The sequence below is a fragment of the Gossypium hirsutum genome, chromosome A03 (assembly GCF_007990345.1).
Source record: "Gossypium hirsutum isolate 1008001.06 chromosome A03, Gossypium_hirsutum_v2.1, whole genome shotgun sequence".
Classification (NCBI taxonomy): Eukaryota; Viridiplantae; Streptophyta; class Magnoliopsida; order Malvales; family Malvaceae; genus Gossypium; species Gossypium hirsutum.
In genome coordinates, this window is record NC_053426.1 from 9,393,939 (window position 1) to 9,413,161 (window position 19,223).

The 19,223-nt window shown below is 35.8% G+C and overlaps 1 protein-coding gene and 1 non-coding gene across 2 annotated transcripts; both read right to left on the reverse strand.

The window, feature by feature from the left end:
• Positions 1-874: 874 nt before the first annotated feature.
• On the reverse strand, positions 875-7,703 carry LOC107885972 (pumilio homolog 2). The gene is made up of 9 exons (XM_016809745.2): positions 6,261-7,703; positions 3,794-5,346; positions 3,579-3,720; positions 3,377-3,484; positions 2,772-2,984; positions 2,576-2,686; positions 2,155-2,349; positions 1,523-1,697; positions 875-1,336 (listed from the first exon to the last, which is right to left on the reverse strand). Exons 1-9 carry the CDS (start codon positions 6,906-6,908, stop codon positions 1,299-1,301), a joined length of 3,183 nt encoding a protein of 1,060 aa, XP_016665234.1. The 5' UTR covers positions 6,909-7,703; the 3' UTR covers positions 875-1,298.
• An 8,958-nt stretch (positions 7,704-16,661) lies between these two features.
• On the reverse strand, positions 16,662-16,768 carry LOC121227580 (small nucleolar RNA R71). Its single transcript, XR_005925147.1, has one exon. It is a non-coding gene; the product is annotated as a small nucleolar RNA R71 (small nucleolar RNA).
• Between the last annotated feature and the right edge of the window lie 2,455 nt (positions 16,769-19,223).

Below are 19,223 nucleotides of genomic sequence, written 5' to 3' on the forward strand. Positions count from 1 at the left end.
AGTCATTTTTCCATCCTATAATTGTTGACATAGAGTTAGTTAAATATGTGTTATATTTTAATAAAACCATAAGATTTTTACATTTAGATTTAAATTAATCCTTAATATCTCACCTACCATTTACCTTAGAAAAATTATAAATAATATATTTTTTAAAATTTTAAATTAGTTTTAAATATCGTATAGAATTAGAATATTAAGTTAATATATAAATATTTTTTAAGATATTATGAAGATTAAAACAAAAAAATTTTGTAGGTGAATTATAAATAATGAATATGTCTTTCTAAGTATTTTATTTTAGTAACTTTTTTAAGAAAGCTAATAAGATTTATTATTTTAAGATTTTGACAAATTTAAATCTTATATAACTCTTGTATTTTCTATTTTACAAAATAGACATTAACTTTCCGTCCGAATAGGAAAAACAGAGACCTAAAGGTTATTTCCTATACCTACTTAATCTATTTAAATTTGTGATTTTGAACTATGGGGTTTTTTTTTTTGGGGGGGGGGTACAACTCACATACCACTAACAAAAGACAACATAGTAGACAAAACTCCTGCAATTCAAACCATGACAATTCCTGAAAAAATTGAACTTCTTATGTTCTCAACTACAAGTTATCTGTGAAACATGGGCTACCTATGGATTAGAATGCTATGAATAGGGTTCCAGGCTATATGCGGGGTGCAAGGCTTCTTGGAAGAAAGGGAAGGAACCTTGAAAAAAAGGAAAGAGGCTGCAAATGCCATGGAAAGGCTCAAAGCTTGCTTGCTAATGAGGGTTCAATTTATATTGAAAATAATGAACGCCTTAAAAGCAACATAAGATCGTTCAGTAATATAATCCATACATATAAACAGGCTGATATAACACAAAGAAAATTGCGCATTTAGGGGGAAAATGTCATTAAGCATACATTGAGAGGGCAAAAACTCAGGCCTCAACTACATCAACAGCTCTCCATCCCAACATTTGTACAGTCACGCTATGATATATAAATTACCTCACCGTTAAAAATTTTACACCCTTTGAAACTCGGGTATAATCATTTTAACTCCGCCGCAGGCGCATCGGTTCTATGTATTCAACAGCTAAACCTCAGCTTTGCTTGATTCTATGTATAAACCTTAAGCTACACAATGTACAGTTTTCCAGTACAGACAACTTTTTATTTCCATACAGCTCTTACCTGTCTAAAAAGATGGGGTCGTACCATGGCTGAAGATCAAAGATAAGGAAATGAACACATAGCTTCTGTTAGCTGTACAAAACATGTTCCTTCATATACCAGCTAAGCCGGATTCGGAGACTGAGCAGCAATCCTTCTCTCTGAAAAGAAGTTAAAATAATGTGATACTGTTACGGAGAACTTATGATGATAATAGGGACAAATTCAAACGATCCAAAAGAAATGTGACATTTGGTGCTTGAAACTCCTATGGTTTCATAATCATGATCACATTATTTGTTAAAAGGTTTTTAAAGCAACAATGAAAGATGAGGAAGAATCAGTACCCCCAGCAGCAACAAGCTTCTCTACACGTGCAACAATGTGCTTTCCGTAAGTGTACTTCTTCAATGCATTTAAGTGGACCTTAATTCGAGAAAGGATCAGCTCACGTTGCTGGTCATCACAAGTCTCTAGTACTTTCTGTACAACGTAATTTGCAAACTGATCTTTCATCATTGCCTGGGATGGACTAGCAGTTGTCAGTAAAAATGGCATGGATGACATGAAATTCTCAAGGAACTACTTCTAGAGACTATTAACCAAAGGCAACACTTAACATCATGCAGTGTATTTTAAAAAGACAGTTCCCAGTTACAGTCTCAAAGTTATGACATCCCGAGACATTGGTGTGATATGTAAATGTCTAGAGTTTCAATACTGTGCATGAAAGTTTTCCCTCCAGCAAATATAAACACTCAGATTACAAATATGAATGTATGCATAGTTCTCATAAACAAGCAAGGTCAATATATTCAGCCAAAACAGGCACAACTATGGTGGGAATGGTTCGTGGCTCTTCTCCAATGGCTTACAAACCAGGTGAAGCCATCTTACACTTTTTTCTTCAAACACAAGGACTGAAAATTAGAAAACATTTCATTTTGAAGAAAAGAATTGGGACCAGAAATAGGTAAACCTGAAGAGGCTCATTCTCATCGGTAGAACCAAGCATTTCATTCACCAACAACTGACGTTCATCTGGGCCACCAAAAGTTAAACACTTCTCAACAACGTTAGAGGCAAACTTCTGCTGACTCATCTGGACAATTTTTCCAGCTAATTCCTTAATTATAACTGAACGCTCGTCAGGCTTTCCATGCTCCAGCACATGCTGTTAAGTGAATGAAAGAGGTCAGTTCACGCGTCAAGCAGTATAAAAAATACCATAGAGATGTCTAATTATAAACAAACATATTTCAAAGATGGACTCCGCAAAAAAACAAATACCAGAAAAAAAGCATGCACAGGATAATGGACATAAAGGCAAAAGATTGAAAGTCCCTCGAGATTTTTTGGTATAATATGCAAACTTTAAGCTTCCAAAAAGAATGGCAAACCTGAACGACATAATTGCCATACTGGTCTTGAGCCAACATGCTGACAGATCCTAAAATCTCATCCATAACCTTACTTTGCGTTTTTGGGTCCTTGCAGTGCTCCAGTATCCTCTGCAAATACAAATACACATTACTCATTCTTAAATAGAACAGTTCAGAAGATGAAAATATATCCAAAAGTATATAAGTTACGAACCTGTATCACTCGGCACCCATATGGATGAGTAGAAAGTGTCACAACTTGATCAAAAAAAGTTGTGACTATAAATTGAATGTTTTCCTCAGGAACGCATTCAATGCACTTCTGGATGACATGGTTGCCATTCTGGTCACGTACGCAACGCATAACAGTACCATCAAGCTCTTGGACCATTTTAATCTTCTGATCCAGATCAACAACTTCTATTGCCTTGAATGTTAAACAAAACACATGCATAAGTGCTTATAGGAAATCTATTATAAAAAGCAAGATACAGCGATGTCAAAGGTAAGCACTATTAGTCTATAATTACAATTGAAACATAAGTAGCATATTTTTACAAGATAGCAAATGCTTGAGAAATTTTTATATACGAAATCAAAAGTACAATAAATATAACGAATTTTTTCACTTTAAACATTTACAAAATTTGCTGATCTCATTTAGAAAGAAACTGTAAGATGATCATGCAGAAGTGTTTGATGAATCAAAACAACAGAAGTTGTTTACCGTGCAACATAATGATTTATGAGCAAACCATACAGAGGAAAGCCAAGAAATAAACTAATAAGGGTTAGTGGATAGCAACCATATCCTAATACCTTCTGGATCACTCGACAACCATACATTTGAAGACTAAGTGCTAAAACATGACCAAAAAGCTTGCCAGCAAGTTCTCTTCTCTGAGCTGGAAGTCCATGCTCGAAAAACTGTGTGCAGAGACAGATTTTAAGAGGTAAAAAATAGAACAAACCATAAAACTACACAACTGAGCAGATATGCAACAGATTAAGAAGCGGATACCTTTTGAATGACATAGTTACCAAACACATCTGTCATCAAAGCAAGAGCTTGAGGCATGGTTTCCTCATAAACCATATTCTTCTCTTCAGTTGTAGCTGTTTCAAGTTTTTGCTGAATAAAGCGGCTGCCATACTGATCCGCGCTGCTCATAGAAAGCATATAAATGTGACATGACAGTATGACAACATAAAACAGGGTTTAAGATAATGGCATACCTGAACTCAACAATATGACCAGAGATATCTGAAAGCTCAAAACACTTCGTTTTATTGCTCTTAAACTCTTCAAGTAGAGAGGAGGCAAAGCTTTCATCCATGTTATATCCTGCATCCAAATGCCAGGGTCCCATGACTGCCCCAGCAAGATTCCTCATCCCAGAAGGAAAATGCATGTTTAGGTCTGTATGCCTGATAGGACTACCAGGTCCAACTGGAGGGTTCGGAATAAGAGGACTTGCTAAGGGGCTTCCCGGATATGACATGCCAGTTCCAAAGGTAGGACTACCATAAAAACCATGAAGATTAGAACTACCAGATTTAGCACCCAACGGAACACCACCATACTGAGACTTTTGAGGTGATAACAGAGCTCCAAGATAAGCCTTTTGCAGCTCAAGCAAGTTCATGTATGAATTACCAAGGAAGTTCCTATCCATGGAGGGATCACTAAGAGCTGCAAGCTGCGCAGCAGTATAATCAGAGGTCCTCAGATACTGTAGATACATAGGATCAACAAAAGGTGCCTGCAGAGCATTCCCGGCTATTTGGCTTCCAACTCTACCAAGATTATGCAACTCAGATGCAGCATTTGAAATGTTCTGTCCAGAGCCCAAACCTCCCCCTAGCACTCTTGAGTCCATTCCAAGGATTGGTACAGCTGATGAAGCAGTAACATTTCCAAATAATGGTGGCATATTACTAGTTCCAAATTGACTAGCCATCATAGAGGCCAATGCAGGATTTAAAGAGTTACCACTTAACCCATAGTTTGAAAATGATGAATTTGCACCATCACCATGCTGAAACTGAGCAGGAAAACTGCTTGCACCATTGAGAGTGGAAGTAGGTGATCCTTTCATGTAAGAAGTGTTTGAGGAGACAGCAGATTTCTGGAACTCAGCTTGCCTATCAGAAAGCAAGGATGGGTTTTTGAAGTCTGATCTGCCCCCATTACTCTTAGTTGAAGGCATATGCACAGATTCAGATTTCTTCAAGTAAAGCTTTTGTTTGATATGATTCTGACCATCATTCAGACCAAACAAATAATTCTGGCGATTTTCAGCATCTTGCTCAATCTGCGAAGGTAACTGATTACCCTCCTCTATCACACCATTTGAAGTCAGATGCATGCCTGATAAAGCTGCTACCAGATTTGCAGAATCATTGACACCAGGTGCGACACCGCCAAGTGGACTTGGGCTACTTATGCTTCTTTTATCAGGGTTACCAACTCTGCCTCCTACTGTTTGTGTCAGGCCAGGACTAGGAGCCCTAGCACAAAGTTGAGGATCTGGCGTTGTACTCCTAGACAAGGGAGCACCTACAGCAGCAGCATAAGTGTATGAAGAAGGTGATCCAATATTATGGACTGCAGATAATCCTTGAACACTTGCATTTGACCTCAGAGTATCTGAGGAGGTCAGTTCATGTTGCAAATGAGCCAGCTCTGATTCAGAAGAGCCTACATTGTCAAAGTTCTCATCAAAAGCATTACGACTAGCAGGACGAGATGGTATTCTTGCGATTGGTGCAGGGTGCCCCAAATCATCCTGCAAAGATGATAGATATTAAATCAGTTAAAAAAAACTCAACCTCCAGAAGTTCTTCATATACAAACAACAAAAACTTGGTGTAATAGCTATACAGAAAGTTAGGGGAAGAGGGAAAACAATAAAAAAAATTAAATGATTCTGAAACCTAGGATGTACTGTAAACAAGGTAACCATTAGTGAAACCAGAACACATTGATCACAAATATGCCTACTAACCTTAACACAGTACTTTCAGTACTTTGGAAATGACAAGAATGGCAAATAAATTTATTGTTCATGCATGTGATCATTTGTGAGTACATGCAAAGGACAAATTTTGAGGCAACTCAAAGATGAATGCACACTGTAGACTTTAAAAGAACTGACACAAACTATAAGAGCAACTGCATTGACCACTAAAACATAGACATCTCTAAAAAAGGCATGCTAAAGAAACAATTGTCATTATTGAAGAATACATAAAAATAAAAAATAAAACGGATGATGTTATTATGGTTTCTGTGTTCCTATTTACATGCCTTGAAGTTAATTACCTCCAACTCCCAAGTCACATTTCCAATGAAAGTAATAAGGCCCATGCAATAGCATGAATGAGCATACCATTTACAAATAAAAGATAAATGAGAAAATATTTAATAGCAATAAAAATTTAGTGAAATGAAGTAAGGCCACAAATTTTTCAGAGACACATGGCATACTGCAGATATAACTGTGCATCACATGCGTCACTAAGCAAATAGCATTAAACCTGAGGATATGAAGCATGCTACATGTCAAAACATAAACATGAAGAGATAAAAAAGGCACCACAAATAATCCATAAAGAGACAGTCCTGTGTAAGCAAATTGTTACCATTACAAAATCAAAAACCTTAACATATGACAAATGTTAAACTAGAATTGGTTATTACCTGAAAAAATTCAGCGAGACTTTTCTGTTTGCTCCCAAGTCCTATACCAGGCAAACCAATCAGTCCATCACCGCCCCAATCCCCTGAGCTATGCACTTTCTCTACCTCTACTTCGTTCTCTTGTTTCCTAGAATTAAACCCTGGTGGCATCGAAAACAACGACCTATTGCTACCATTATCAGCTCTATTCAATTTCCTCCTATCTCCAATCCCACCTACCACTGAGCTCCCTCCCTTCAACCTCTGCGCAAACTTCCAATCCTCCTTGGAAAGCAAAGGAGGTGGAAGCCTTGGATTGAGATTCACATTCGAGTAATAGTATGAATGATAAGCCGGATCAGACCTAAGCTCTTCTTCAGGTATAAAACTATTCCCACTTTTAGCTTGAGCAAAAGCAGAAAAGGCAGGGTTACCGGCAGCTGCAGTAGCAGCTCCACCCCCAAACAACCCACCAGCCGCACTCAGTGAACCCTCCACGGTAGGAGGGGCAGAGCCACTTCTATACAAGTTTAGCTCGCGTTCGAGATCATCGGCATCTTGCCTACTGCGCTGTTCACGGAGCAGTAGCCCTATTTCCTTCTCCAAATCATCCCCAAATGATCCCTCACCACTTCCTATCATTGGTCTCCTACCCAATTCAGATAACATTCTCAAAAACCCTAATTGATCATTACCCTTTTATCAGAAATATAAAAAGAAACGATCACTACCCTAAACAAAAAATCAGACCCTAAACCCTAGGAAGCCAAAACTTTTCAAAACTAATACACCAAAAACACATATTTACAAGCTTCAAGATGCTAATTTTAAGTTACCAAAACGGTCAAAAGATAAAAATTTAATCACCCTAACATCATAAGTCAAAAGCATCAAAGACCCATCTGCTAAATATTATAAAAACTAAGATGACAAAAATTCAGAAATACCCAAATTTATATACTGTTCAAGTTTTGATAGAACAAAGTTAATCAAAGGAACAGCTAAGAGCACCATGTTTTCCAAGTAAAACCATCAACATCATAAATAAATTATAAATAAAAAAAGGGGGGTTAGATACAGCTAAAACTAAAGTAGAAGAGCTAGGAAAGGAGAAAGCTTTATATTAGAAGCTGAGAGATCAATAAAGCTTTAGTGAGGCGGCGATTGGTTCTTACAAGAATCCTTCTAGGGTTTTGTTACACAAATTCAGGAAGGTTAGAATTAAATACAGTGACCGAGTAGGGGGAAAAACTGAATTCCATTTAATTTTGGTTTGGGGTTGGGGTTATTTTAATAGTGAGGGAAATAAATGAGATCATTGATTAATTTTTATTTTTGTCCTAAAAACCTGGGGCGATTGACCAAGTGATAACCGACTGATGTAGGGAAAAAAAGAACATATTTTAGCAAAAGATAATGATGTTTGGTTACATCGTGTTCCAGAAATGGGAATCTGTAACTGACACGTTAGCACTTCAGATTCGATGCTGTGCTTTAAGGCAATTCCCATTAGCACCCCTCAGTAAAACAAGGAAACTACAGCTTCCCTTTAATCTACTTAAATATCTCAACTACCCCTTTTCCTTTTATTTTCACTTAGGTTTTGTGTGTGTAAATATGGATTTCATTTTTTATTTTTAATATTCTTTAATAATTTATTCAATTCAATCTTGATCACCAAAATGATTTTAAAAAATTTTAATTTAACTATTGTGCTCTAATTTAATTTTTTTATACTTTTTTGAATTTTAATATCATAACACAGATAGTATCATTTAATTTTATTAGATTAGATTCTACTATTAATTTCACGTATAAATTATGGGTTTACTCTCTATTTCTCAATTTAATTAATTTTAGACTATATATTTTCAAGACTTTGAAATTTTAATACTAACTCAAACAATAACTATAAATTCATTAATTAACGGCTACTATTTGTGTTAGAACTAAAATTATAAATTTTAAAAATTAAAGTACATAAATTATATTCACGTATAGTACAGGGACTAATTTTAGAATTTGTCTTTTTTGACAGATTTGCTCTTCTTCCCCTTGGGTTTAGGAGATTTTTGCAGTTCAATACACTTCCAGACTTCAGCACACTACACTTCTATTAGATAGCAAAGTGATAAAAAGTTTAAAAGTTTTAAATTTTCAATTTATATAAATTTTTATTCGATTTTTGAACAATCACTTACCTGTTACACTTTAAACAAATGAATTTATGATTAATTTATTTATGGTTTTTATAAGAATAATTAATCTATTTTTAATAGGTTAATCGTAACCTTTACCAATTATTTATTTATTTTTATTTTCAAACTGTGATTTCTTGTAGTTAGAAAAAGAAAATCTAAACTCTAATCAATGTATAATCTATAATCTATATTTATAATATATATACATAAAAGTATAAATTTAGAAAAACTTTTAAATAGATGAGAATATCCTTTACTTTTCATCATATTACTAAATTCACATTTAAAAATAATTATAATATTTAATTTAAAATTATTAGTTAAAATTTTAAAATTAAATAAATTTTTTTATAATTAAAAATTTAAAAATAATTATAATTAAAATTAAAATTAAAATTACTAATTAAAAAATTTGTGCTAATTTTAAAATAGAATTAGGGGAAAAAAGGTTGTCATAATTATATTTTACTATTTTTAGTATTTATTATCACTTAATTAATATTAGAATTAATTATGTTAGTTATTACTTTGAAATTTGAATAATGTTATTTTGCATTAATTATATAAAGTAAAACTATATCATATGCTGAATACGTTAACAATGATTTAATTATTATTGAAAATTTTCAATTATATTATTTGAATTGATAAGTTAATATATTTTAATTATATGGAATGATTCCAATAAGAAATATTATTTTGCATTAATTGTTGCAATTAAAAGTACAATATTTTAAAATTAATTAAATATTAAACGTATAAAATTACATGCAACACATATGACATTAAAAGCTAGTCTATATAAAAGCACGAGTTAGGAAAAAAACTTTTGAACTAACAAGAATACCCTTTATTTTTCATCATATTATTAAATTCACATTTAAAAATAATTATAATATTTATTTTAGATTTATTAGTTAAAAAATTGAAATAAAATAGAAGTTGTGATAATTATACATTTAAAAATAACTATAATCTAATCGAAGTCATGATAATTACACATTTAAAAATAATTAGAATTTAAATTACAATTATTAATTAAATTTTTGTGTTAAGATAGAATTATTATTTGAATAGAACTATAAGCATAAAATAGAGAGGAAAAAAATTGTGATAATTATAATTTATAATTATTAGTTAAAATATTTTATCGTAAATAAAAGTTGTGCTAAATTTATTGATGTTGTTAACCAGTGAGGTGAATAAGGAAATAAGGTAAAGGTAGAATAAAGGAGAGGAAGATGAAGGTTGGGAAGATATTTTTGGTTTTGGGAAAAGAGTTTAAAGATCAAGAAGAAGGAATGTCCTACGTGAGTTGTTTGCATGACCATTTTATAGTGGGGAACAAACTTAGCTACATGCCCTAAGATCGCTGATGTGGAAGTTTAATTTGATACCCTTGGCAGTGACGGTCACGTGACGTCCTAGGATGAGACATGTTAGGGCAATTAGCAATTAATTACTTTAGTTCTCCACGTGGTCCTCACATAGTCTTAGTAGAGCTATCCCTTTCCAAAGTTCGTCGAGTTAGGGTTTGTGAACCAGCCTAGGTTCGAAATGTAGTTGGTTCCATTGGGGGCCATGTGTTTAGCTTTCTATAGATAGATGGTCAGGTTCACAAGGTACACTGTAAGGTCCGCAAAGCCCGTTACACAAGGTATAACAAATGCTCCCCAAACGAGTGGAGGTTATAAAGTGACATTCGTGAGCTTGTTAGGAAGTTCGTAAAAAGAGTGTAGGTAATGAAGGTTTGGATTGTTATTCTGAAGTCTATGTTAAAGTGTCATATATTATATAAGTGTCTTTCTCATGCATATGAGTAATTTAGTTTCAAATTTTGAATAATCAAAACGATTAAGTTCATTAAATTTATGACGGGTAATTGATTGTTATGTGCACATTCATATATATGTTTACTGATGAAATTTGTGAAATGTGCAGGTTTTCATGACATGTTTATTGTATTCCCCGTGAAATTGTTATTATTTTAATATCTGGATACACATGTTGTGTTTCAATCAGAGCAATTTTCTGCTGGTGGAATTTGCAGATTTGATCCATATCAATTCCCATTACAGACTTAGATGGCTTAGCATGAATTAGATTTAACTTACTCAAGATGTCGAAGAGTCGTTCGAGTGGAGTTGTGATTTATTCCACTCTTCTCCTTTGAAGGCTCTTTTCTTTAGTTATAGCATTAACTGTTCAATTGTGGTTTGGTACCAAATTAGTGTTAACATATTCTCGCTGAAAATTTATCTTCCTTGTCCTTATGAGATCTTGCACTTTATATTTCAATGCTAAGCAATTCTCGATGGTATGACCTAGATTGCCAAAGTGATACTCACATTGAGCATTGGCATCATACCAATTTGGAAATGGCAGTTGCATTGGTTCATTGTGTGTAGGTACAAGGAGGTGTTTCTCTACTAGAATCAAAAAAAGTTCTACATAGGGGATAAAAATTGGATTAAATAGATGCCTCTTCCGTGGAGGCCTTGGGGCTCAGGTCTGTGGGGACCGTGTTGGCATAGTTAACATAAGGGGATTTGTAACAGGCACAGGTGGATGATACATAAACGGTGAAGTATTGGAAGTATTTACAGCCAGATATTGGGGGCGTGGAGGTATTGGGGTCAGGTATGGAAAGTATTTTTTCTTCCCAATGACACCTTTCTTCGCGCTCAAAGTGTCATCTATTTTACCCAACTTCAAAGCATTCTTTATCATTTGTCTGGATAATACCATATTCATGAAAGTTTTAGAGGCATTTCCTACCATCCTGTCGTAGTATATGCCTTTTAGCATACCAACGATTAGAACAGTAGTCTCTTTTTCCGTAAGCGAGGGCTGTACTTGCGATACCAGGTCCTTCCACCATTGTGCATATTCCTTAAAACTCACGTTGGACTTTTTTTCCATGTTCTGTGGAGTTAGGTGGTCTGGGGTCATGTCTACAATATGTTTGTATTGAGCAATAAATACCCGTTCGAGCTTTCCCCAAGTTCGAATCCAGATCCTGTCCAACTTTACATACCAGCGAGCCGCAAATTCTGTCAAACTGTCTTGAAATATGTGTATTTTCAGTTTCTCATCTTTGGAGTAAACAACCATTTTCTTACAGTACATGGCGATATGAGTAATGGGGCAATTACTACCATTGAATTTTTCAAAGTCAGGAACTTTGAATTTTGGTGGAACGACCACATCGAGTACCAGACACAGGCCTTCTACTTTTGCATATCCGAAGGTGTCTAATCATTCGATGGCTTTTAGGCATTCCTCAATTAGGTTGAATTTATGAGCTTCTTCATCCATAATTGACTTTCCCTTGTCCAATTCTGTTGGCTCCTCGCTTACAAGCAACTCGTTTACTTTTAAGATCTGAATGGTCACATCTAGCACTTGAAGCGATAAATCTTCGCGATATACCCCTGTATCACTATAAAAAAGGGATTAGATTGTCCAAAGTGTTGTTTCCTTCTCCTACCTTGGCCTTGCCTTTGACCATTATAATCATCATTTCCATCATCTTTTCCCTTTTTTTCCTTTAGTTTGGCCATGCGTGCTAATTCTACTACCATCATCTTTTTGGCTTTTGAGTGGGTTTTATGCCGGTGAGCTATCCTTGGTCCTTTTTCAAATGACATTTTTTTTTCCAAAGTTAGAAAATCATTTAGATTCGTCATAAAAAATGTTCTTTTATTTTTATTTTTTTAAAATGATGTTTCTAAATAAACAAATGAATGAATGAATGAATGGATGAATGAATGAATGAAATATGGGCACATTGTCTTAAATTTACTCTAATATAAACATTTTCTCATAGAAGGTTCAAAAACTGTTTGGCTTACAAAGTTTTTTTTTTATTTTTCATTCATACTTAAAGAAAATCCTAATCGATCATATTGCCATAGGGCAAATCTCTACTCGTCGTTCTTCTTCTTCCTCCTCATGAGCTTGATGAACTTTCGGTAATGTGGTTTAGTCACCTCCAAAAGTCTCATTACAGGCTAGTCCTTAGTCACAAAAGGGGTAGATACTTTTTTGAGTTCTTCAATCTGTTCACATATGTCTTCAGCTTGCTGAGCGAAAACCTGACCCTCACTGTGCATTGTTACAAACACCTCTTGTCGGCTTACTGCCATTTGTTCCATTACGATAAAACGCTCCACAAACTCTGTATATTTTTCCATGACCTCTTTGTTTTGCTCTTCTTTTGTCTTTAATTCTTTAGTCAGACAACAAATTTCCTCCTTCAACACCTCAACTTTAGCAGTTTTCTCATTAGACACCCTCCTCTAAGTTCGCTCTTGTTCTTGCGCTTTTTGGAGTTCATTAGCCCGCAAACTTGGATCCACTTCCAACCTCTAAATCTGAGTGAACAAGTCATATTTTTCTCGTTGACGTCATTCTAATTATATTATTAGTTTCTCCTCTCTTACCTTCATGTCTAACCAGTGTTGCTACTGCTGTCTCATGATTTCTTCCTCCTTTTTCTTTACATATGCTTGATACTGCTCTCGTTGCCATCTGACCTTTTCATCTTTACCCCTTAGACGCATCTTTAAATCGCGTATCTTTTCTATTAGCTCAGCTATGTCATCTGAGACCTTCCTCTTTCCCTTGAATTGTGCTCACACAGAGATTTTGCTTCTTTTTAGGTGCAACTGGATATACATTTCCGAGGGGGAATGGTTGAAAAAGGTTCTTGATTGCAAACTCAAGGTTTGACGCCACGTAATTCGTATCTCTTCCAAAATCCCTGGTCCTGAACCTAAACTTCCACCCTATTTAAGCCAGCTGTAGCAGGTACACAATGATCATACCCGTATTAGCTCAGAACCATCAACGAAGAATAACTGATGACTCCCTATATGCCAATTATGGAAACCTACAAATGACCATTGGACCCAATGATTACTGTGCTCCGAATCATCCATGAAGCCCCCCATTCTATTTATTGGTATGTCAATGTACTAAGGTTTTGAACCCACTTCTCAATCGATTGATTTGGAGGCCACTCACTTTTCAGAAATTCCTCTATAGGCCTAGTCGAAGGAACAAACACCTGACAAAAGCGCTTATAGAGGCACCTAAAATGACTTTTCATCCATACAAACAACAACTGTGTGCATCCTACGAAACGCTCATCTTCTTTTCTTTTGATGAAATTGAGTGAAATGATGGTTTCAGCTAAGACTAATGGAGCAGGATTCACCTTTTTTTTCAATCTGAAACAGAAAATCAGCTAGTTCCTCACTTTCATATCCTAAAGCTTTTGGGCACACAATCTTTTAACAATGAAATACAATGATCGTTTTAATCTTTTAACTTTACTTTCATTAGATCTACAGGTAATCCCATCAGATTGGCTAAGGGTCTCTGAAAATCGACGTTCTGCTTCTAATATATCCTGAGCAGATCTCTAAACTCATAGTAGAGAAAGGTAAAATATTCCTCGATAGTCGGTACCATATCCACTTCATTGAATGTAAGACACCTATAAGTGGGATCCAAAAAACATACCATGGCCTTCAATAAGGCATCATCCGGATTAACGAATAGAAGCTGTGCTACATCGCCATACTTGTCCCGGAAGTGTGTTTTCTTAGCATCATTCCATGATTGCCATATTCCCTTTAACTCGTCTTCGCGATTCCTCCTACAGTCCATGCGAACTATCTGAGGCAGGCTCGAATCAAAACAAGCTATTTGGTAATCGTCTTCTCTACTCTGAGTATCCTCTAACATTCTCGCTATTATCCCTACATTTTCTACCCCATGCCGAACAACTAAATCTTCTCGAATATAGATGTAACACTGTGCCCCAAGTATCTAAATAATGCTTGAATTATGCCATGGAGAGACATAGACACAAGAAAAACAAGTCAGTAAAAAAAATAAAGTCAAATGAAAAAAATGTGAAATTAAATTATAAAGCATTGCGAAGAAAAAAATTCAAACACAAAACATACGAATAAATGCTCATGAATTCCTATAGGGTATTATTTCGAGGGGTAAGGTACGGCTCTTATGTTTAGGTTTCACATTTAAAATGGTCATTACATGTTGGCTTATGGCTAACTCTAATGCACGGGGAACCCAAGCCTTAAATATGACATCTATAGGGATGCATTCTGATAAACCGTAATTTATACATATTTTTATCCTATGCTTAGCACATTTATGGATGGTTTCTCCTTAGATTTGGTGAATTCAATACTCCTAATCCTTTAATTTCATGTTTTATACTTAGATGAGCATAAGAGAGTAAAAAGAACGAGAAACAATCCGAAAACAGAGAAAATGAACCCACATAGAAAAACAACACAGCCTGGACTTCCTCACACGGGCGTGTCCATTTGGCAAGATCGAAGCACGACTTACAAGGGTAGACTACACGCCCGTGCCTATTCAACAGCCTTGACCACGGGCTGGAGTAATCGCACATGGGCGTGTCATATTGGCGTGTCCCTGCCGAGCCCAAGTATAGTCCTATTCGGAAAAAGGCCAATTTTGAGGGCTCTTAGGCATTCTAAAGCCTATTTAAACACCTGAGGAGGCACTTAGGAAGGGGGACACAGAGTAAGAGGCAAGGAATTACTCAAGAGAAGCCAATTGGTCCATCTCAAAAGTCAGATTCATCATCAAGACTGAAGATCTCTCTTCAATTTCCATTCAGGGGTTTGGGGTGTTCTTTATATTCTGTATTCATTATTTTTCTAAGATGTTTTCTTTTATAATTATGAACTAAACCCCTTAAATACCTAAGGAGAATAAAACCTGAGACGAATCTTGTTATTATTATCTGAATTATATGATAAATATTTGACTTGTTCTTAATTATGTGTTCTTAATTTTGTTTTAATATTCCAGGATATTGATTCAAGTTAATGCTCTTATTCAAAGGAGGAAGAGACCCAGTCTAAGAGTAAATTTGTCATAATTAAGTGGATTTGATTGCACGCCTAGAGATAGGGTGATAAGATTTTATCGGATTAGGGTGAAACCTAATATGGGGATTCATAGATCGAGTTAATGCAACACTAGGGCGTTAATTAGAAAGAGATTTCAATTAATCAACCTAGGGTTAGACGTTATTAGTCTCAAGAGAGATAATAATATAACTTAGGGATTTCTACAGATCAAGTCAAATGAATAAATCGTCTGGTTCAGAGTCAAATAACAAGTGAAGTCTAGGTGGATTTTTCCTTGGGTATTGTCTTAATCAATTGAGTTTTCCCAAAAGCTTTTTCCCAATTTTCTCTCTGTGCACCCTTAGTTTAGTTAAGTAGTTTAGATAAACAAATCCCTAAATTTTTAGGCTAGATAATAAAAAGAAAGTAATTACTAGTACTTTTGGTTCCTTTGGGTTCAACAATCCGGTCTTGCTAAAGCTATACTACTGTTCGATAGGTACACTTGCCTTCATCGTGATAATAGTTAGTTTCAAGAACGATTAATTAAAAATTTTTAAAACCTGTTGCGTATATCACGTACCAAGTTTTTAGCGCTGTTCTCGGGCAACTAGGATATTGGAACATTCAATTTTATTACTTTAGCCATTTTACTTTATTTGCAATTTAAAATTTTCTTTTCTTTTCTAATTTTTCATTTATTTGTTCCTGATAGGTTTTTATAGTGTATGACTAGAAGAAACCTATCGGGACCATTATTGTTTGATAGTGAGATCGACCGCACAGTTCACAAAAACCAAAGAGAAATAAGGCGAAGCCTAAGATACACAAAGGAAGAGCAAGAAGACGATATTCACGCCACAACCGAGGAGATGACCGACAACCATGAAAATCTGCTACCTCCTGCGATTACTGCTAATCAGAATCCTGCTTCGTGCACTATGTATGATTACGCTAAACCTTCTTTAACAGAAACTGAATCGAGCATAATTAGGCCTGCTGTTGCTGCAAATACTTTTGAATTGAAACCTAACACAATTCAAATGATACAGCAATTTGTTCAGTTTGATGGTTTGCAGGACGAAGATCTCAACGCTCATTTGGCAAACTTTTTGGAACTATGTGATATATTTAAAATTAATGGCATTTCTGATGACGTCATTCGCCTTTGGTTATTCCCTTTTTCATTGAAGAATAAGGCTAAACAATGGTTGAATTCGTTACCACGAGGGTCAATCACTACTTGGGAACAAATGACCGAAAAGTTTTTACTTAAATATTTTTTACCAGCTTAAACAACTAAGTTGAGGAATGACATTTCTTCCTTTGTGCAGATGGATCTAGAAACACTCTATGATGCATGGGAGAGATACAAGGATCTTTTGAGAAGATGCCCTCATCATGGGTTACCACTTTGGCTACAGGTTCAAACGTTTTACAACGGTTTGAACCCCTCAACTAGGCAACTCATCGACACAGCCGCCGGTGGAACTTTGAATAACAAAACATCTGAGGTGGCTTACGAATTTATTGAGGCGATTTCACTGAATAACTATTAGTGGCAAGTTATGAGGACAAAGCTGATGAAAACAGCTGGTCTTTTCAACCTCGATGCGGTTATTATACTATCTAACCAAGTAGAACTCTTAAATAAAAAGATTGACAGTTTGTGTGGTTCTACTCAGGTACATCCAGTGATGAGGTGTGATTCAAATGGAGGAGGAGCATGCACAGAATATCAATCCTTCTACCCTAGCATCGAGGAGGAATAAGTCCAATATATGGGTAACAATAACTCTAGACCCTAAAATAACCCGTATAGTAACACTTATAATGCAGGTTGGAGGAACCATCCCAATTTCTCGTGGGGCGGTCAAGGAAATCAAAGGTCACAACATCCTTCGGGTTTTCAACAACCACCTTACCAGCAGGAAAAGAAGCCGAACCTTGAAGAGATGCTAACAAAATTCATCTCAGTGTTAGAAACTCGTTTCTAAAATACCGAGATAGCCTTTAAGAATCAACAAGCGTCAATCCAAGGGCTTGAAACTCAGATAGGCCAACTCGCCAAACTAATTTCTGAACGACCACAAGGTAGTCTACCGAGTAACACAGAATCTAACCCAAGGGAACAACTCAATGCGATTACTACTCAAGACAAAGAAGGGTTAGTTGAGCCTGCATCAGAACCGAGGCAAGGTATTGTGGTAAGTCAAGATAAAGGTGAGGCAGTCCATAATGATAAAAAAAACTGTAAGTAAAGAGTACAAACCACGGGTGTCATACCCCAATGCGACAAGGAAAGACCGTCCAGATGAATAATTCGGTAAATTCCTTAAACTATTAAAGAAATCACATATTAACTTACTGTTTATCGAAGCTCTCTCGTAGATGCCAAACGCAGTCAAATTTTTAAGAGAGTTTCTATAAAACAAACAAAAGTTGGATGAGGCATAGCATGTGGAGTTGAATGTAGTGCTCAGCCATTTTATAGAATAAGCTACCCAACAAATTGAAAGATCTAGGGAGTTTTACGATTCCTTGTTTAATTGGTAGTTTAGATGTTAATAATGATTTTGCTGATTTAGGGACTAGTATCAATGTCATGCCTTACAAAATGTTTAAGCAACTAGGTCTTGGGAAACCCAAACAAACTAGGATGAGTATTCAATTAGTCGATAAAACAATCAGATTTCCTAGGGGGATTACTGAAGATGTACTCGTTAAAATTAACAAATTTATTTTCCCAGTTGATTTCGTTGTTTTAGACATAGAGGAGGATAGTAACGTTCCTTTAATTTTAGGGAGCCCCTTTTTAGCAACAGCTAGAACAATAATTGATGTTGGCACAGGTGAATTCACACTTCGTGTGGGAGACGAAACAATCACCCTTCAAGCTATTAATTCGAGTAACACATCAAAATTTGAAGGTAGTTGTATAAATCATTCTATTAAAACTGACCATGTGGTGCAACTTACTTTGCAGGAAATAAGTTTAAAGAACCTACACGAGCCATGTTCAAGCAACAACAAATGACCCATTTATGAAAAACGTAGGCTACAAATCGAGGAACTAGATAAATGGCAGACACAGAAACTGAAAACACCCGATAAACCGAAACCGAGCCAGGACGAGCTCAATGTCGCACCAAATTAACTTAAGGTTGGAGACAAAGTACTACTAGATGCAGCAGATCCTCGCATTGCCACTTCTGAACCTAATAAAAAAATTCCTCTCACGGTACTCAGTATTTTCCCATATGGTACAATTGAGGTAATTTATCCCAAATTCGGTACTTTTAAGGTAAACAATACTCGTCTTAAACCTTATGTTGATAAAGTTGATAGCAAGGATGGGGAGTGTAAACTTCTCGCACCACATTGACCATGCAGAAGAGAGGTAAGTCCAGCTTAAAATTATAAATAAGAGTTTCTCGGGAGGCAACCCGAGCACTAACAGTAATGATTTATTTAAATTCTAGTTTTTCACATCTAACCTACAAACTGAGTCTTGAAACACAGGGTTTTCCCATCTACACGACCAGACATATGGGCGTTTCTTAGGCCATGCTCACACCACAGGAGGAGACACGACGGTGCGATACGGCCGTGTGAAAACAAGGTAAAAAAGTTTTCCCCAACACTAGATGCGATAAGTTATCACGGTCGTGCAACATGGCCGTGGGCAAAATTGCCAAAATAACACGGGCGTGAGACATGCCCGTGCCTTAAAACCGTGGTTGAAACTGAGAATTTAACATGAACGTGCGACACGCCCGTGCCATTCACTCGTGGTCGACACTGTCAAACTAACACGGGCATGGACCTATTTACATGGGCGTGGGAAAAACGAACGAAGTATG

Bases quoted from the DNA above. Each gene is read 5' to 3' on its own strand.
- LOC107885972 (XM_016809745.2), bottom strand. From the start codon at position 6,908: ATGTTATCTGAATTGGGTAGGAGACCAATGATAGGAAGTGGTGAGGGA. The intron at 2,350-2,575 runs GTTTGCCATTCT...TTCACTTAACAG, and splicing joins ATGGCAATTATGTCGTTCAG to CATGTGCTGGAGCATGGAAA. The intron at 1,698-2,154 runs GTTTACCTATTT...AGTCCATCCCAG, and splicing joins ATGAGAATGAGCCTCTTCAG to GCAATGATGAAAGATCAGTT.